The sequence below is a fragment of the Triticum dicoccoides genome, chromosome 1A (genome assembly GCF_002162155.2).
Source record: "Triticum dicoccoides isolate Atlit2015 ecotype Zavitan chromosome 1A, WEW_v2.0, whole genome shotgun sequence".
NCBI lineage: Eukaryota > Viridiplantae > Streptophyta > Magnoliopsida > Poales > Poaceae > Triticum > Triticum dicoccoides.
Window position 1 is genome coordinate 97,825,920 of NC_041380.1, and position 18,890 is coordinate 97,844,809.

Consider the following 18,890-nt stretch of genomic DNA (forward strand, 5'->3'; position numbering starts at 1 on the left):
AAGTTGCATACAAGTTGGAATTGCCAGAACAATTATCATGAGTTCACGATGTCTTTCAAGTTTCCCAGTTGAAGAAATGCCATGCAGAGATGGCTGATACTCCTTTGAGAGACATAGTACCACTAGAGTCCATACAACTTGACAGTGATATGACTTATGAGGAGAAGCCCGTCAGTATCCTCGAGACTGCGAACAGAGTTACCCGCAGCAAGATCATCAAGTTTTGCAAGGTTCTATGGAGCCACCACTCCGAGGAGGAAGCCACCTGGGAACGAGAGGAAGACCTCCGTCGAGATCACCCGCACCTATTTTCTAGCCAACCCGAATCTTGAGGGCAAGATTCATCTTAAGGTGGGTAGGTTTGTAACATCCCAAATTTGCAATTTGGAATGTTTTACAAAAATAGCTAAGCATCTCTGCATTTTGATTGATTTGAATGTGGCATTTGAATTTTCAAGTTGCTTTGACTTCACTTATAAATGGCATTTGAATTATATTCAAAAATCTCTAACAAAATACTTTGATCAAAAAGTACGAGAGGAGCTAACATGACCCTTCAAAAAATGTCAGAAGAAATAATGCCCAAAAGTTTTGAAGGTCAAATTTTCATTTTATTTGAATTTTCAAAAAAATGTTTTTATAAAGTATTTTATTTGACTCTCAAAAATAGTTTATGTTTTAGGAAATTTTATTCTGATCATTTCAATATATAATATGTATATATAATATAATATTTTTCTATTATTTTATTTCTTTTTCTTCTCTGTTTAATTAAAATAGGAAAAATTTGTTGATTTGGAAACAGTAGTGCACGGCCCACCCAAGTCTCCCCCCCAGGCCACGACCCACTGTCCAAACTATTGGAAATATTCCCTAGAGGCAATAATAAATTGTTATTATCATATTTCCTATTCGTGATAGATGTTTATTATTCATGCTAGAATTGTATTGACCGGAAACTTAAATGCATGTGTGAATACATAAACTACATCGTGTCCCTAGTAAGCCTCTGCTAGACTAGCTCGTTGATCAAAGATGGTTAAGGTTTTCTAACCATAGACATCAGTTGTCATTCAATAATGGGATCACATCATTAGGAGAATGATGTGATGGACAGACCCAACCAGCTTAGTATTAGATCATTTAGTTATTTGCTATAACTTTCTTCATGTCAAGGATCATGCCACTCCCGGACACTGGAGGAATACTTTGTGTGCTAACAAACATCACTTCATAATTGGGTGATCATAAAGGTTCTCTACATGTATCTTCGAAGGTGTCTATTGGGTTGCATGGATCAAGACTAGGATTTGTCTCTCGGTAATACAACATCGTAAGAAGCTTCATGTGACTAATGAGTTTAGTCATAGGATCTTGTATTATGGAATGAGTAAAGAGATTTGCTGGTAACAAGATTGAACTAGGTATGGAGATAACGATGATCGAAGGGCAGCCAAACACCCCCACCCTTGCCCTCCGTCGCTCCCAACTTCTCCCACCTCTCCTCCGGTATGCGCTTGGTGAAGCCCTGACGAAATTCCGCTGCTGCCACCACCACCATACCTCTGTGCTGGTTCTGATCTCATCTACCTCCTCTCCCATGGTTGCTGGATCAAGAAAGAGAGGACACCATCGAGCTAAACATGTGGTAATATCGGAGGCGTCGTCCGTTCGGCACTAGATCGGATCGGATCGCGATTGGATCGTGAAGAGTGCGACTACATCAACGACGTTACAACGCTAATGCTTTCGGTCTACAAGGGTATGTAGACACACTCCCCTCTCGTTGCTATGCATCTCCTAGATTAGATCTTGGGTGTTAGTAGGAATTTCTTTGATTTTTCATGCTTCGTTCCCCATCACAAACGGGCCAGCCGCGCGCTCAGCAGTGAATCCCGAAACAATCGGTCATCCGAATCGTTTCCCTCCCCTCTCGCTCTCTCTGCCACCCAGTCCCACCCGACCGCCCGAAGCCCCGAGTGCTCACCTTCCTCCCCGACTCACTTCCCTTACCATTCGCCGAAGATTCTCGCTGGATCTTGATCTCTTGCCGATCCAGAGCGCCCTCTCTCCCATGAAAGCCTCCCATGTAAAGATTGTTCTCCCCTCGGATGATTCCCCCTTACCGCCCTCCTCAAATGCACCATCACCACTGTAATCCCTCGCCGAAGCCCGAAGCCGCAGCCGCCACGCCCGAGCTCCCTCTACTCCCTACACCCCTCCCCGAGCCCTACCACCGCCACTAAACGCTCCACCGTCATCGTCCACGTCATCTACCAACCTCGTCGTCACCGGGGGATCCCTAGAACGCCATCGCCATAATCCACAATGTCACTACTATCGCCGGAGTTCTCCCTCAGCCGCGGTGAACACCGGAATCCCTCGCCACCTTCAGATCTGAAATGGACGCTTGAGATTAGATCACGGTTTCTTTTTTTACTGCCCAAAACGTTTTCTTGTTTGGTTCGGCCGTTCACTAGTTTACTTCGGGCGCTCACACCTCCTAGCCAGTCACAGAGCGCCTCATCGCCTTTAGCCGATGCTTAGTTTTTTTTTCTCTTTTTGTTTTCTTTTTAGATTTCAGAATTGTTTCTGTTTTTACAAATTGAATAACTTCTAGAGCTTTTGGTGTTTTTGATTGATTCTTTTTGCATTAGGTTAAGAAAATTATGGAGTTTCTGTAGATGTAAAACTTTTTCTTGATTGAATAGTTTAAATTTTGAATTACTTAAATTACTAATTTGGCAATAACTTGAGTTTAGAAATAGGTTTTAATTTAATTCTTTTTGTTCCTAGTCACTAGATAGATTGTTTATCTAGGATTTGTTTAATTATTTTTAGCATAATTTAAATTCGATTTTTTTACCAAAAAACAGTAATGTTTGCTACAGAAAATTGATTAGTTAATAACTTAGTGAATTTTAATTAGATTTAGTTAATTTTTTTGCAACTTTTAACATGTTGCAGTATGTTTCTGTTAGACAACAGTAGCTATTTTTTAGAATTAATTAAATACGTTTTTGCTACTGTTTAGTATTAACTCTTGTGTAGTTAATAACTAGTGTTAGTAGATAGCTATTAAATTGTTTGTTTTCGCTAGTAAATAATTTAGTTAATTTTGTTTCGGTTGTTTTGATGAAATTGTATTTTTCTTTTCTGTTGATTAGTTATTTATATTTATTTAGTACTATTATGTGAGTTATTGATTGCTATTGTACGAGTTGATCTTTTCTTTACCTTTTCCTTCGGTGTTTTCTTTTATTTTTGCCTTTGTTTTCTTTGATTGTTTTATTACTAGTTTTACTTGTTGTTATATTATTATTAGGATGAATTTCTTATGTTGTGTTAATGTTTGTTTCATTAGACTATCTAGAGTGCAAGGCTTGCTATTATGAGTCCTTACAGTTTCAAGATCAGCAGGAAGCTAAGTCACTTTGATCATTGTTTTACCTATGTTTTATTTTACATTAGTTACCACCTTTCCACCATGCATGATAGTAGATTACATTGTTAGTGTTGAGCTTGCAAGTAGTATCATGAGGTTGGAAAAGCCCCACTTTCTTGACACCAATGCCCGGGATTTTGATGAAATTTTAGTTTGCTACGCTCTGGTAGACGGGGTTGGTTGAGTGAATTTCATCAGAGTTTTGAGAGTTAATTATGGTCAAGACCTCAATACTTCATGATGCAATGTACCTCTGGGTGGAGGATGGTTGAAAGGCTCCCTGGAGTACCTAGTGGTAGACCTAGTGATGCTGGAGTTTGTTAGTTTGAACATTGAATTTCGATCGTATGAATGTAAAGTCATTCCATGACTAAATGAAATATATTGTTTGAACAATGAGAGTATTATGATAGAGTGAAGAAGTGGAGTAAACATGCATAAACACACAAAAAACCATTCACTGATTTGTTAGCTATATTTTAACTCCAATTCGTTCACTGACAACTGGACCATAGAATCATACGCCCAACGACATGCAGGCCAAGTCCTTCGCCCCAGGATTTTTTCACCGACCAGTGGCCCCGGCCCCACCCGACAGTCTAGGAGGCACAAATTATCTAATGGAGAAGTAAAGTGGGGCAAAAGATCTATTTTCCCCATCTCTCTCGTCCGTTGCCGCCATCGCTAACGTCATGGCGGCCTTGGACGTCACCACCGTCACACTTGCCCTCCCGCGCCTACCAGGTCGGCGCCTCCCCCTCGTCCTTATTCTCCCCATCGCCTTTGCCGTCCGCCGCCACCGGGTCGGACGTCATCGCCGTCCGCTGTCGCCTTGAATGTCCCCACCATCACCGCCGCCCTCGCGTTTGGCCGACTCCAACATCCACCGCTCCCCGACGTCCGCTGCCGTCGTCATCAACCTCCCCGTCTACTTCGTCCCCTAGTAGATTCTTGTTGTTCTTGTACTAGCAAAAGTTAGTACTAGATGTAGATTTTTTTGGCCGTAGATATAGTTTATTGTAGATGTAAATTGAATACATACATTTTTAGGCGTAGCATATTATTTATACTAAAAAAGTTAATAGTAGTTTTTAGATAGTGCACATGTAAAACTAAAAGCTTGAACTACTTATTCATGATGTAGGTGTTTAAAAGGAGAGCCAATGTTTCGAGAAACGTTGATTAAATTCCATTTTGCCAAATTTCTAGCACTCAATATGTCGAATTACTAACAAAGGTCATGCTGAATTTTTTTCGTACAACACATCGATTCATATATCTTGTTATATATTTGCTTTCAATGAAATTGCTATAATCGATGCTTCTGAACTTATTTTTTATGTTTCTATAAAGATTGCTATATGCATGTTTAATTTTCTTACACATGACCCGACTTCATTAGTTTGTGATTCATATTTTCTTCAATTTATAAAAAGTGGGCGCCCCTGATTGAAAACCCAACATGGTCAAGATAGAACGGACCGATCTCGCCAAGGCAGCAAACGTAGTGTTGGTAATGTGTGATCGCACGTATTACCATTATGATTTTTTGTTGATTTTTAATCTTCCATCTATGAACATAGCAAACGAATGAAGATGAGCTCGATGGGATCCCCGAGTGCCCCTACTCTTCCGGTAACAGGGGTATGTGCGACAGTCCTCATCTAGAGGACAATAGGTACTTCTCGCTAATGCTTAAAGAGGACTACAAATATTATACGGTAATTTTTGCACATATTTCCTTCTTAACCGAACATGTCTCAAGTTTTTTTGTATTAACGTGTAATTTCTATATTTTTTTCTCAATCCGACTAGTGCGTCCCCTGCTATGCAAGGCCTTTTATTCTAGAGAAGCTGCATGTCAAAGACAGAGATGACATTGCTGAAAGTACTGTTTACCTGAAGACAAAACATGGTTTCGTTTTTAAAGCTAGAATCTACAATGAAATGGATCACACCTATTTTGGTTGCACTAATTGGAATGGATTATGCAAGGCTCGCGGATTTGAGGAGAGTATGATTATAATCTTTGATATTGGCATCTTTCAAGGCACCTTTCCTCATTTTGATCAAGACATTTGGGTGGAAATTGACATGATTCCTATTTTTCCTCCGTGTGAGTTTCTTAAACACATTTGTTAAGTAAGTTAACTTAAAATGTTTGTTATTCACTCCTAACTTAACATTTTAATTAAAACCTACAACCTATTTTCTATCTCAAAGAAAAATACAGAATATAGTAGAAGAGACCTATTACACTGCTGGCTCTGAGCTTACTTGACAGGAGAAGAATTATCGTGTCTCCTTTGTTAACGATGTTGAGTCATTTATGGACACTTACGGAGCTGGTCCACATACTACACCATACATGCCACTAGTCCACAAGTTGAGCAATACCAACATTCATAAAAAAATGCATGGTATGATTTTGTACTACTATTGTGCTAGTAGTCAATCTTAAATAAACTACACTTCTTACTATGTTGTTCTTCAACGGAAGCTCCCAAGAGTTGTTCTGCCTGCAGCGATGGATGCGACAAGTGTGATGACAATTATCTGCCATCAGAAGACCAATTTCAAAGGCACCTACTCAACTGCAAACCCACAGGATGGATGCCTGAAAATTGATGAATGATGACAAATATTAAATGAGTGCAGACCAGAAATTGGGGATCGGTGGATCTCTATGATCCATCATGGATATGCAGGGGCATTCTTGTTCTTTTCAATTTATCCTAAAAGAGAGGAGTAGGTATTAGCCCTTTGTCATTATCAGGACTAATTAACTGGTGGATGTTTGTATCGTCAGTTGTGTTTTGCCTACTATGTGTTGACTGCTACCTAGCTACGGATATTTAGTTGGTGCATTTGTAATCATGATGGCAGGCTGGAGTATGTCATGTTTTATGCTACTATTGGTACTGATGTGATGATGATGAACATGCATGTTCTATGAAGAAATAATCAATGGATTTTGATACGAGCATATCAACCCTAAACACTGGAAATTTGATTCTATTATGTTATAAACTCTGCCGTAGTAGAATATATAAGGTACTATGATCTGAACACCAACAATCCATTTTGTTATCCGTTTATCTAAACCCGCCTAACATTGTTTGTGACACGACTAAACCCTCCTAACATTGTTTGTGACCTGAAACATTTTGTGTAACACTACAAATGAAGGAAATATGCCCTAGAGGCAATAATAAAGTTGTTATTTATATTTCCTTATATCATGATAAATGTTTATTATTCATGCTAGAATTGTATTAACCAAAAACTTAGTACATGTGTGAATACATAGACAAACAAAGTGTCCCTAGTATGCCTCTACAAGACTAGCTCGTTAAGCAAAGATGGTTAAGTTTCCTGACCATAGACATGTGTTGTCATTTGATGAACGGGATCACATCATTAGAGAATGATGTGATGGATAAGACCCATCTGTTAGCTTAGCATAATGATCATTTAGTTTTATTGCTATTGCTTTCATCATGACTTATACATGTTCCTCTAACTATGAGATTATGCAACTCCCGAATACCGTAGGAACACCTTGTGTGCTATCAAATGTCACAATGTAACTGGGAGATTATAAAGATGCTCTACAGGTGTCTCCGATGGTGTTTGTTGAGTTGTCATAGATCAAGATTAGGATTTGTCACTCCGTGTATCGGAGAGGTATCTCTTGGCCCTCTCGGTAATGCACATCACTATGAGCCTTGCAAGCAATGTGACTAATGATTTAGTTACGGGATGATGCATTACGGAACAAGTAAAGAGACTTGCCAGTAATGAGATTAAACTAGGTATGAAGATACCGACGATCGAATCTCGGGCAAGTAACATACCGATGACAAAGGGAATAACATATGTTGTTATGCGGTTTGACCAATAAAGATCTTAGTAGAATATGTAGGAGCCAATATAAGCATCCAGGTTCTGCTATTAGTTATTGACCGGAGATGTGTCTCGGTCATGTCTACATAGTTCTCAAACCCGTAGGGTCCGCACGCTTAACGTTCGACGACGATTTGTATTATGAGTTATGTGTTTTTGATGACCGAAGTTTGTTCGGAATCCAGGATGAGATCACGGACACGATGGGGAGTCTAATGGTTGAGACATAAATAATGATATATTGGACGATGTTATTCGGACACCGAAAGAGTTCCGAGAGGTACCGGGTAAAAAGGGAGTGCCGGAGGGGTTACTGGAACCCCCCGGGGAAGTAATGGGCCAACATGGGCCTTAGGGGAGAGAGAGGGCAGGCCACGAGCAGGTGGCCCCCCCCATGGGGAGTCCGAATAGGACTAGGGGAGGGGGCGCGGCCCCCTTTCCCTCTCCCTCTTCCTCTCCCTTCCTTCTTCCCCCTTCCACCAAATGGAATCCTACTAGGACGAGTCCTAGTAGGACCCCTCTTTCCCGGCGTGCCCTACAGGGGCCGGCCGGCCTCCCCCTCTCGTCCTTTATATATGGAGGCAGGGGCACCCTAGAACACAGAAGATCAATTATCTTAGCCATGTGTGGTGCCCCCTCCATAGTTTACCACCTCGGTCATATTGTTGTAGTGCTTAGGCGAATCCCTGCGCGGATCACATCATCAACACCGTCACCACGCCGTTGTGCTGAAGGAACTCTCCCTCGTCCTCAACTGGATCAAGAGCTCGAGGGACATCATCGTGCTGAATGTGTGATGAACACGAAGGTGCCATACGTTCGGGTACTTGGATCGGTTGGATCTGAAGACGTTCGACTACATCAACCGCGTTACTAAATTCTTCCGCTTTCGGTCTACGAGGGTACGTGGACACACTCTCCCGTCTTGTTTCTATGCATCTCCTAGATAGATCTTGCGTGTTCATAGGAAATTTTTTGAAATACTGCGTTCCCCAACAACAAATCGTCCAGGAAAATGGACATGCCTAGTGACGCCCAAAAGCGTCGCAGAATTGCAGGCCAGAACGTCGCTGAAGTTGGCTAGGGTGCTGCCCCGCGAGGAAAACACCTCGTGACGATGGATTGTCACAGAAAATGATTTTAGACGACGTTTCTTGTTTCATCGCCAGGGTTTTGTCGCTAAATAGACGAAATTTTGTAGTGTCGGGGTCATAGTACCGGAGGCAGCTGGTTAAGATTAGGGATGATATTAGGTCCTTGGTTAAGTTTGTGTGGGTGATGGGGCTTCTACTAGGTTCTGGCTTGACTAGTGGTGTGGCGATGGCCCACTTGCGGTCTCCTTTCCTGTCTTATTCTCCTATTGCGACAACCCTGAGGTCTCCATCTTGGAGCTTTCCCGGCCTGGTTGGGATATGGGTTTCCGTCTCCTCTTCTCCTGAAGAGTTGGCTAACTGGCATCAGCTTGCTGCGGGTATCCTTGTGCTCCTGGAGTATAAGGAAACAACGATCTAGCCCCATTTGTCTTCTGGGAAGTTCTCTGCTAAATCGTTATATCCTATGCTTATCCTAGGAACTCCTACCTCCAGATATTGGGCCATTTGTGCTGCTAAAATTCCTCTTAAGGTGAAAATCTTCATGTGGCAGGCCATTAGGGGCAAGTTGCCGGTGGCTGATCAATTTAAAAATAGGCACGACCTAGGCCCTGATCGTTGTGCTCTCTATGGCCGCCTTGAGGATACTGATCATTTTTTGTGACCTTGCTTCCATTTTTTGGTGTTGCATTCGTTCTGTTCTTAATGTTTAGTGGGCTCGGTTGGGGAACGTAGTAATTTCAAAAATTTCCTATGCACACACAAGATCATGGTGATGCATAGCAATGAGAGGGGAGAGTGTTGTCCATGTACCCGCGTAGACCGAAAGCGGAAGCGTTAGCACAACGCGGTTGATGTAGTCGTACGTCTTCACGATCCAACCGATCAAGTACCGAACGCACGGCACCTCCGAGTTCTGCACACGTTCAACTCGATGACGTCCCTCGAACTCCGATCCAGCCGAGTGTTGAGGGAGAGTTTCGTCAGCACGACGGCATGGTGACGATGATGATGTTCTACCAACACAGGGCTTCGCCTAAGCACCGCTACGATATGATCGAGGTGTATTATGGTGGAGGGGGGCACCGCACACGGCTAAGAGATCAAGAGATCAATTGTTGTGTCTTTGGGGTGCCCCCTGCCCCCGTATATAAAGGAGTGGAGGAGGGGGAGGGCCGGCCCTCTCTATGGCGCGCCCTAGGGGAGTCCTACTCCCACCGGGAGTAGGATTCCCCCTTTCCTAGTAGAACTAGGAGCCCTTCCAAGTAGTAGGAGTAGGAGGGAAGGAAAGGGAAGGGAAAAGGATAAGGAAGGAAGGGGGCGCCGCCCCCTCCCTAGTCCAGTTCGGACCAGCCCATGGGGAGGGGTGCGGCCACCCTTTGAGGCCTTTCTCTCCTTTCCTGTATGGCCCATTAAGGCCCAATACGAATTCCCGTAACTCCCGGGTACTCCCGAAAATACCCGAATCACTCGGAACCTTTCTGATGTTCGAATATAGTCGTCCAATATATCGATATTTACGTCTCGACCATTTCGAGACTCCTCGTCATGTCCCCAATCTCATCCGGGACTCCGAACTCCTTCGGTACATAAAAACACATAAACTCATAATATAACCGTCATTGAACTTTAAGCGTGCGGACCCTACGGGTTCGAGAACTATGTAGACATGACCGAGACACGTCTCCGGTCAATAACCAATAGTGGAACCTGGATGCTCATATTGGCTCCTACATATTTTACGAAGATCTTTATCGGTCAAACCGCATAACAACATACGTTGTTCCCTTTGTCATCGGTATGTTACTTGTCCGAGATTCGATCGTCGGTATCTCAATACCTAGTTCAATCTCGTTACCGGCAAGTCTCTTTACTCGTTCCGTAACACATCATCCCGCAACTAACTCATTCGTTGCAATGCTTGCAAGGCTTATAGTGACGTGCATTACCGAGTGGGCCCAGAGATACCTCTCCGACAATTGGAGTGACAAATCCTAATCTCGAAATACGCCAACCCAAAAAGTACCTTCGGAGACACCTGTAGAGCACTTTTATAATCACCCAGTTACGTTGTGACGTTTGGTAGCACACAAAGTGTTCCTCCAGTAAACGGGAGTTGCATAATCTCATAGTCATAGGAACATGTATAGGTCATGAACAAAGCAATAGCAACAAACTAAACGATAAAGTGCTATGCTAACGGAATGGGTCAAGTCAATGACATCATTCTCTAATGATGTGATCCCGTTAATCAAATGACAACTCATGTCTATGGCTAGAAAACTTAACCATCTTTGATTCAATGAGCTAGTCAAGTAGAGGCATACTAGTGACATACTGTTTGTCTATGTATTCACACATGTATTATGTTTCCGGTTAATACAATTCCAGCATGAATAATAAACATTCATCATGATATAAGGAAATAAATAATAACTTTATTATTGCCTCTAGGGCATATTTCCTTCAGTCTCCCACTTGCACTAGAGTCAATAATCTAGTTCACATCGCCATGTGATTTAACATCAATAGTTCACATCACCATGTGATTAACACCCATAGTTCACATCGTCATGTAACCAACACCCAAAGGGTTTACTAGAGTCAATAATCTAGTTCACATCACTATGTGATTAATACCCAAAGATTACTAAGGTGTGATCATGTTTTGCTTGTGAGGGGAGTTTAGTCAACGGGTTTGCTACATTCAGATCCGTATATATTTTGCAAATTTCTATGTCAACAATGCTCTGCATGGAGCTACTCTAGCTAATTGCTCCCACTTTCAATATGTATCCAGATTGAGACTTTGAGTCATCTGGAACAATGTCAAAACTTGCATCGACGTAACCCTTTACGACGAACCTTTTGTCACTTCCATAATCGAGAAACATATCCTTATTCCACTAAGGATAATTTTGACCAATGTCCAGTGATCTACTCCTAGATCACTATTGTACTCCCTTGCCAAACTCAGGGCAGGGTATACAATAGGTCCGGTACACAGCATGGCATACTTTATAGAACCTATGGCTGAGGCATAGGGAATGACTTTCATTCTCTCTCTATCTTCTGTCGTGGTCGGGTTTTGAGTATTACTCAACTTCACACATTGTAACACAGGCAAGAACTCCTTCTTTGACTATTCCATTTTGAACTACTTCAAAATCTTGTCAAGGTATGTACTCATTGAAAAACTTACCAAGCGTCTTGATCTATCTCTATAGATCTTGATGCTCAATATGTAAGCAGCTTCACCGAGGTCTTTCTTTGAAAAACTCCTTTCAAACATTCCTTTATGCTTTGCAGAATAATTCTACATTATCTCTGATCAACAATATGTCATTCACATATACTTATCAGGAATGTTGTAGTGCTCCCACTCACTTTCTTGTATATACAGGCTTCACCGCAAGTCTGTATAAAACTATATGCTTTGATCAACTTATCAAAGCGTATATTCCAACTCCGAGATGCTTGTACCAGTCCATAGATGGATCGCTGGAGGTTGCATATTTTGTTAGTACCTTTAGGATTGAGAAAACCTTCTGGTTGCATCATATACAACTCTTCTTTAATAAATCCATTAAGGAATGCAGTTTTGTTTATCCATTTGCCAGATTTCATAAAATGCGGCAATTGCTAACATGATTTGGACAAACTTAAGCATAGATACGAGTGAGAAACTCTCATCGTAGTCAACACCTTGAACTTGTCGAAAACCTTTTTGCGACAATTCTAGCTTTGTAGATAGTAACACTACTATCAGCGTCCGTCTTCCTCTTGAAGATCCATTTAATCTCAATGGCTCGCTGATCAATGGGCAAGTCAATCAAAGTCCATACTTTATTCTCATACATGGATCTCATCTCAGATTTCATGGCCTCAAGCCATTTCGCGGAATCTGGGCTCATCATCGCTTCCTCATAGTTCGTAGGCTCGTCATGGTCAAGTAACATGACCTCCAGAACAGGATTACCGTACCACTTTGGTGCGGATCTCACTCTGGTTTACCTACGAGGTTTGGTAGCAACTTGATCTGAAGTTACATGATCATCATCATTAGCTTCCTCACTAATTGGTGTAGTAGTCACAGGAACAGATTTCTGTGATGAACTACTTTCCAATAAGGGAGCAGGTACAGTTACGTCATCAAGTTCTACTTTCCTCCCACTCACTTCTTTCGAGAGAAACTCCTCTAGAAAGGATCCATTCTCAGCAACGAATATCTTGCCTTCGGATCTGTGATAGAAGGTGTACCCAACATTTTCTTTTGGGTATCCTATGAAGATGCACTTCTCCGATTTGGGTTTGATCTTATCAGGTTGAAACTTTTTTACATAAGGATTGCAACCTCAAACTTTAAGAAACGACAGCTTAGGTTTCTTGCCAAACCATAGTTCATATGGTGTCGTCTCAACGGATTTAGATGGTGCCCTATTTAACGTGAATGCAGCTGTCTCTAATGCATAACCCCAAAACGATAGTGGTAGATCGGTAAGAGACATCATAGATCGCACCATATCTAATAAAGTACGGTTATGACGTTCGGACACACCATTACACTGTGGTGTTCCAGGTGGCGTGAGTAGTGAAACTATTTCACATTGTTTTAACTGAAGGCCAAACTCGTTAACTCAAATATTTTACTTCTGCGATCATATCGTAGAAACTTTTATTTTCTTGTTACGATGATTCTCCACTTTACTCTGAAATACTTTGAACTTTTCAAATGTTTCAGACTTGTGTTTCATCAAGTAGATATACCCATATCTGCTCAAATTATCTGTGAAGGTCAGAAAATAATGATATCCGCCGCGAGCCTCAACACTCATCGGACCGCATACACCAGTATGTATTATTTCCAATAAGTCAATTGCTCGCTCCATTGTTCCGGAGAACGGAGTCTTAGTCATCTTGCCCATGAGGCATGGTTCGCAAGCATCAAGTGATTCATAATCAAGTGATTCCAAAAGTCCATCAGCATGGAGTTTCTTCATGCGCTTTACACCAATATGACCTAAACGGAAGTGCCACAAATAAGTTGCACTATCATTATTAACTTTGCATCTTTTGGTTTCAATATTATGAATATGTGTATCACTATGATCGAGATCCAACGAACCATTTTCATTGAGTGTGTAACCATATAAGGTTTTATTCATGTAAACAGAACAACAATTTATTCTCTTACTTAAATGAATAACCATATTGCAATAAACATGATCAAATCATATTCATGCTCAACGCAAACACCAAATAACACTTATTTAGGTTCAACACTAATCCCGAAAGTATAGGGAGTGTGCGGTGATGATCATATCAATCTTGGAACCACTTCCAACACACATCGTCACTTCACCCTTAACTAGTCTTTGTTCATTATGCAACTCCCCTTTTGAGTTACTACTCTTAGCAACTGAACCAGTATCAAATACCGAGGGGTTGCTACGAACACTAGTAAAATACACATCAATAATCTGTATATCAAATATACCTTTATTCACTTTGCCATCCTTCTTATCCGCCAAATACTTGGGGCAGTTCCGCTTCCAGTGACCAGCCCCTTTGCAGTAGAAGCACTTAGTATCAGGCTTAGGACTAGACTTGGGCTTCTTCACCTGAGCAGCAACTTGCTTGCCATTCTTCTTGAAGTTCCCCTTCTTTCCCTTTCCCTTTTCTTGAAACTAGTGGTCTTGTTAATCATCAACACTTGATGCTCTTTCTTGATTTCTACCTTCATCGATTTCATCATCATGAAAAGCTCGGGAATCATTTACGTCATCCCTTGCATACTATAGTTCATCACGAAGTTCTACTAACTTGGTGATGGTGACTAGAGAATTCTGTCAATCACTATTTTATCTGGAAGATTAACTCCCACTTGATTCAAGCGATTGTAGTACCCAGACAATCTGAGCACATGCTCATTGCTTGAGCTATTCTCCTCCATATTTTAGCTATAGAACTTGTTGGAGACTTCATATCTCTCAACTCGGGTATTTGCTTGAAATATTAACTTCAACTCCTGGAACATCTCATATGGTCCATGCCGTTCAAAACGTCTTTGAAGTCCCGATTCTAAGCCGTTTAAGCATGGTGCACTAAACTATCAAGTAGTCATCATATTGAGCTAGCCAAATTTTCATAACATCTGCATCTGCTCCTGCAATCGGTTTGTCACCTAGCGGTGCATCAAGGACATAATTCTTCTGTGCAGCAATGAGGATAAACCTCAGATCACGGATCCAATCCGCATCATTGGTACTAACATCTTTCAACTTAGTTTTCTCTAGGAACATATCAAAAATAAAACAGGGGAGATAACGCGAGCTATTGATCTACAACATAGATATGCTAATACTACCAGGACTGAGTTCATGATAAATTTAAGTTCAATTAATCATATTACTTAAGAACTCCCACTTAGATAGACATCCCTCTAATCCCCTAAGTGATCACGTGATCCATATCAACTAAACCATGTCCGATCATCACGTGAGATGGAGTAGTTTCAATGGTGAACATCACTATGTTGATCATATCTACTATATGATTCACGCTCGACCTTTCGGTCTCAGTGTTCCGAGGCCATATCTGTTATATGCTAGGCTCGTCAAGTTTAACCTGAGTATTCCGCGTGTGCAACTGTTTTGCACCCGTTGTATTTGAACGTAGAGCCTATCACACCCGATCATCACGTGGTGTCTCAGCACGAAGAACTTTCGCAATGGTGCATACTCAGGGAGAACACTTGTACCTTGATAATTAGTGAGAGATCATCTTATAAAGCTACCGTCGAACTAAGCAAAATAAGATGTATAAAAGATAAACATCACATGCAATCAAAATATGTGACATGATATGGCCATCATCATCTTGTGCCTTTGATCTCCATCTCCAAAGCATCGTCATGATTTCCATCGTCACCGGCATGACACCACGATCTCCATCATCTTGATCTATATCAATGTGTCGTCTCATGGTCGTCTCGCCAACTATTGCTCTTGCAACTATTGCTATCACATAGCGATAAAGTAAAGCAATTATTTGGCTCTTGCATCTTATGCAATAAAGAGACAACCATAAGGCTTCTGCCAGTTGCCGATAACTTCAACAAAACATGATCATCTTATACAACAACTTATATCTCATCACGTCTTGACCATATCACATCACAACATGTCCTGCAAAAACAAGTTAGACGTCCTCTACTTTGTTGTTGCAAGTTTTATGTGGCTGCTACGGGCTGAGCAAGAACCGTTCTTACCTACACATCAAAACCACAACGATAGTTTGTCAAGTTAGTGCTGTTTTAACCTTCTCAAGGACCGGGCGTAGCCACACTTGGTTCAACTAAAGTTGGAGAAACTGACACCCGCTAGTCACATGTGTGCATAGCACGGCGGTAAAACCAGTTTCGCGTAAGCGTACGCGTAATGTCGGTCCGGGCCGCTTCATTCAACAATACCGCCGAACCAAAGTGTGACATGCTGGTAAGCAGTATGACTTATATCGCCCACAGCTCACCTGTGTTCTACTCGTGCATATTACATCAACGCATAAAACCTGGCTCGGATGCCACTCTTGGGGAACGTAGTAATTTCAAAAATTTCCTACGCACACGCAAGATCATGGTGATGCATAGCAACGATAGGGGAGAGTGTTGTCCACGTACCCTCGTAGACCGAAAGCGGAAGCTTTAGCACAACGCAGTTGATGTAGTCGTACGTCTTCACGATCCGATCGATCAAGTACCGAACGCACGACACCTCCGAGTTTTGCACACGTTCAACTCAATGACGCCCCTCGAACTCCGATCCAGCCGGGTGTTGAGGGAGAGTTTCGTCAGCACGACGGCGTGGTGACGATGATGATGTTCTACCGAGCAGGGCTTCGCCTAAGCACCGCTACGATATGATCGAGGTGGATTATGGTGGAGGGGGCACCGCACACGGCTAAGAGATCAAGAGATCAATTGTTGTGTCTTTGGGGTGCCCCCTGCCCCCGTATATAAAGGAGTGGAGGAGGGGGAGGGCCGGCCCTCTCTATGGCGCGCCCTAGGGGAGTCCTACTCCCACCGGGAGTAGGATTCCCCCTTTCCTAGTAGAACTAGGAGCCCTTCCAAGTAGTAGGAGTAGGAGGGAAGGAAAGGGAAGGGAAAAGGAGAAGGAAGGAAGGGGCGCCCCCCTCCCTAGTCCAATTCGGACCAGCCCATGGGGAGGGGTGCGGCCACCCTTTGAGGCCTTTCTCTCCTTTCACGTATGGCCCATTAAGGCCCAATACGAATTCCCGTAACTGCCATGTACTCTTGAAAATACCCAAATCACTCGGAACCTTTCCGATGTCCGAATATAGTTGTCCAATATATCGATCTTTACGTCTCGACCATTTCGAGACTCCTTGTCATGTCCCCAATCTCATCCGGGACTCCGAACTCCTTCGGTACATAACAACACATAAACTCATAATATAACCGTCATCAAACTTTAAGCGTGCGGACCCTACGGGTTCGAGAACTATGTAGACATGACCGAGACACGTCTCCGGTCAATAACCAATAGCGGAACCTGGATGCTCATATTGGCTCCTACATATTTTACGAAGATCTTTATCGGTCAAACCGCATAACAACATACGTTGTTCCCTTTGTCATCGGTATGTTACTTGCCCGAGATTCGATCGTCGGTATCTCAACACCTAGTTCAATCTCGTTACCGGCAAGTCTCTTTACTCGTTCCGTAACACATCATCCCGCAACTAACTCATTAGTTGCAATGCTTGCAAGGCTTATAGTGATGTGCATTACCGAGTGGGCCCAGAGATACCTCTCCGACAATCAGAGTGACAAATCCTAATCTCGAAATACGCCAACCCAAAAAGTACCTTCGGAGACACCTGTAGAGCACCTTTATAATCACCCAGTTACGTTGTGACGTTTGGTAGCACACAAAGTGTTCCTCCGGTAAACGGGAGTTGCATAATCCCATAGTCATAGGAACATGTATAAGTCATGAAGAAAGCAATAGCAACAAATTAAACGATCAAGTGCAATGCTAAAGGAATGAGTCAAGTCAATCACATCATTCTCTAATGATGTGATCCCGTTAATCAAATGACAACTCACGTCTATGGCTAGAAAACTTAACCATCTTTGATTCAACGAGCTAGTCAAGTAGAGGCATACTAGTGACATATTGTTTGTCTATGTATTCACACATGTATTATGTTTCCGGTTAATACAATTCTAGCATGAATAATAAACATTTATCATGATATAAGGAAATAAATAATAACTTTATTATTGCCTCTAGGGCATATTTCCTTCAGGCTCCTTTCCCTTTCCATGAGTTGAGGGTTTTGGCTGGGAACCAGGCAAGTTAAATGTATTTTCTGGTTTGGGTTTTCGGCTATGTGCCGGGTGTTGTGGATCACTAGATTTTATTTTACTATCGAGCATATTTTCCCTACCAAGCCTGCTGGCGTTATTCAAACTTTTTTCTATGCTACATCTATGGAAATCATTGACTAGAGAGCAGGACATGAAGGCCACGGAGTTGCCGATCACTCGTGTTAGGGCGTTGGCGATCTCTATCTACCGTACGGATCATGCTTCGACCTCCTAGGCTTGGTGGCTTTTGTCTTAGCGGTAGGCAGGGGCCTGTGTGTCTATTTACTTGTGCTACTGCGTCAACTTGTCTAAACTTGGTTATGTCTGTTTATTTGTTTAGGGGCGTTGAATTGTTAAGGTTAACTTCATGAATCTTGGTTCCTTATCGGTTGGCTTTATCTTTTTTTTTTGGCTTTATCTATAAAGCTTGCAAATGTCTTTCATCTAAAAAAATGTTTAGAGGAGGAAAAACCAAATTTATTCTTCTTTAACGCATTTTAGGGAATCGGCTAGAAATGATATAAGGGGTTATAGGACGAGAGAAGGGGGAAAGTGGTAAAATAGCATTTGCACAAGCTATCACAAGCGCTGAAAATGACCGAAAGAACACTGAACCGCGAATCAGTCCCGCTTATTTAATTAGTATATCTTTTCGAAACAAAATTATACGCTCAAGCTGCTATTAGACGCCTGCCAAGTGCAGTTTAATGTGGTGTCACATCAAATCATGGTAGAATTGACATGTGACATATCTCTCAAAGCAAAACAGTCCAATGAAATCGACAAGCGACGCATCTGAGAACCTTCGGATCAGCTTTGGGAAACATCCTGGAAGCATGCTTGGCCGTAGAACCGGGTGTATAAATGGCAAAGCTTGCACGCCACAATATTTATTCAGGCACAAGCCAATCTACACATGCAACTGGCGACCAACGAGTAGTTAGCTAGTGGTGTAACAAGTATAGCTAGTACAGTAATGGCGGCTTCGTTGGGACTGAACCCTGAAGGTGTATTCAGCTCCGCCTACGCCTACTCCTCCCCTTTCCTGGCCGATTAC

General features: G+C 42.2%; 1 protein-coding gene across 1 annotated transcript in view; it reads left to right on the forward strand.

Annotated features, from left to right (window-relative positions):
- Window positions 1–18,742: 18,742 nt before the first annotated feature.
- LOC119268201 (probable WRKY transcription factor 50) overlaps window positions 18,743–18,890 on the forward strand; it is a 1,235-nt gene continuing 1,087 nt past the window's right edge. The window contains exon 1 of the mRNA XM_037549796.1: window positions 18,743–18,890. Coding sequence (XP_037405693.1) covers window positions 18,810–18,890 — 81 coding nt within the window. The 5' untranslated portion in view covers window positions 18,743–18,809.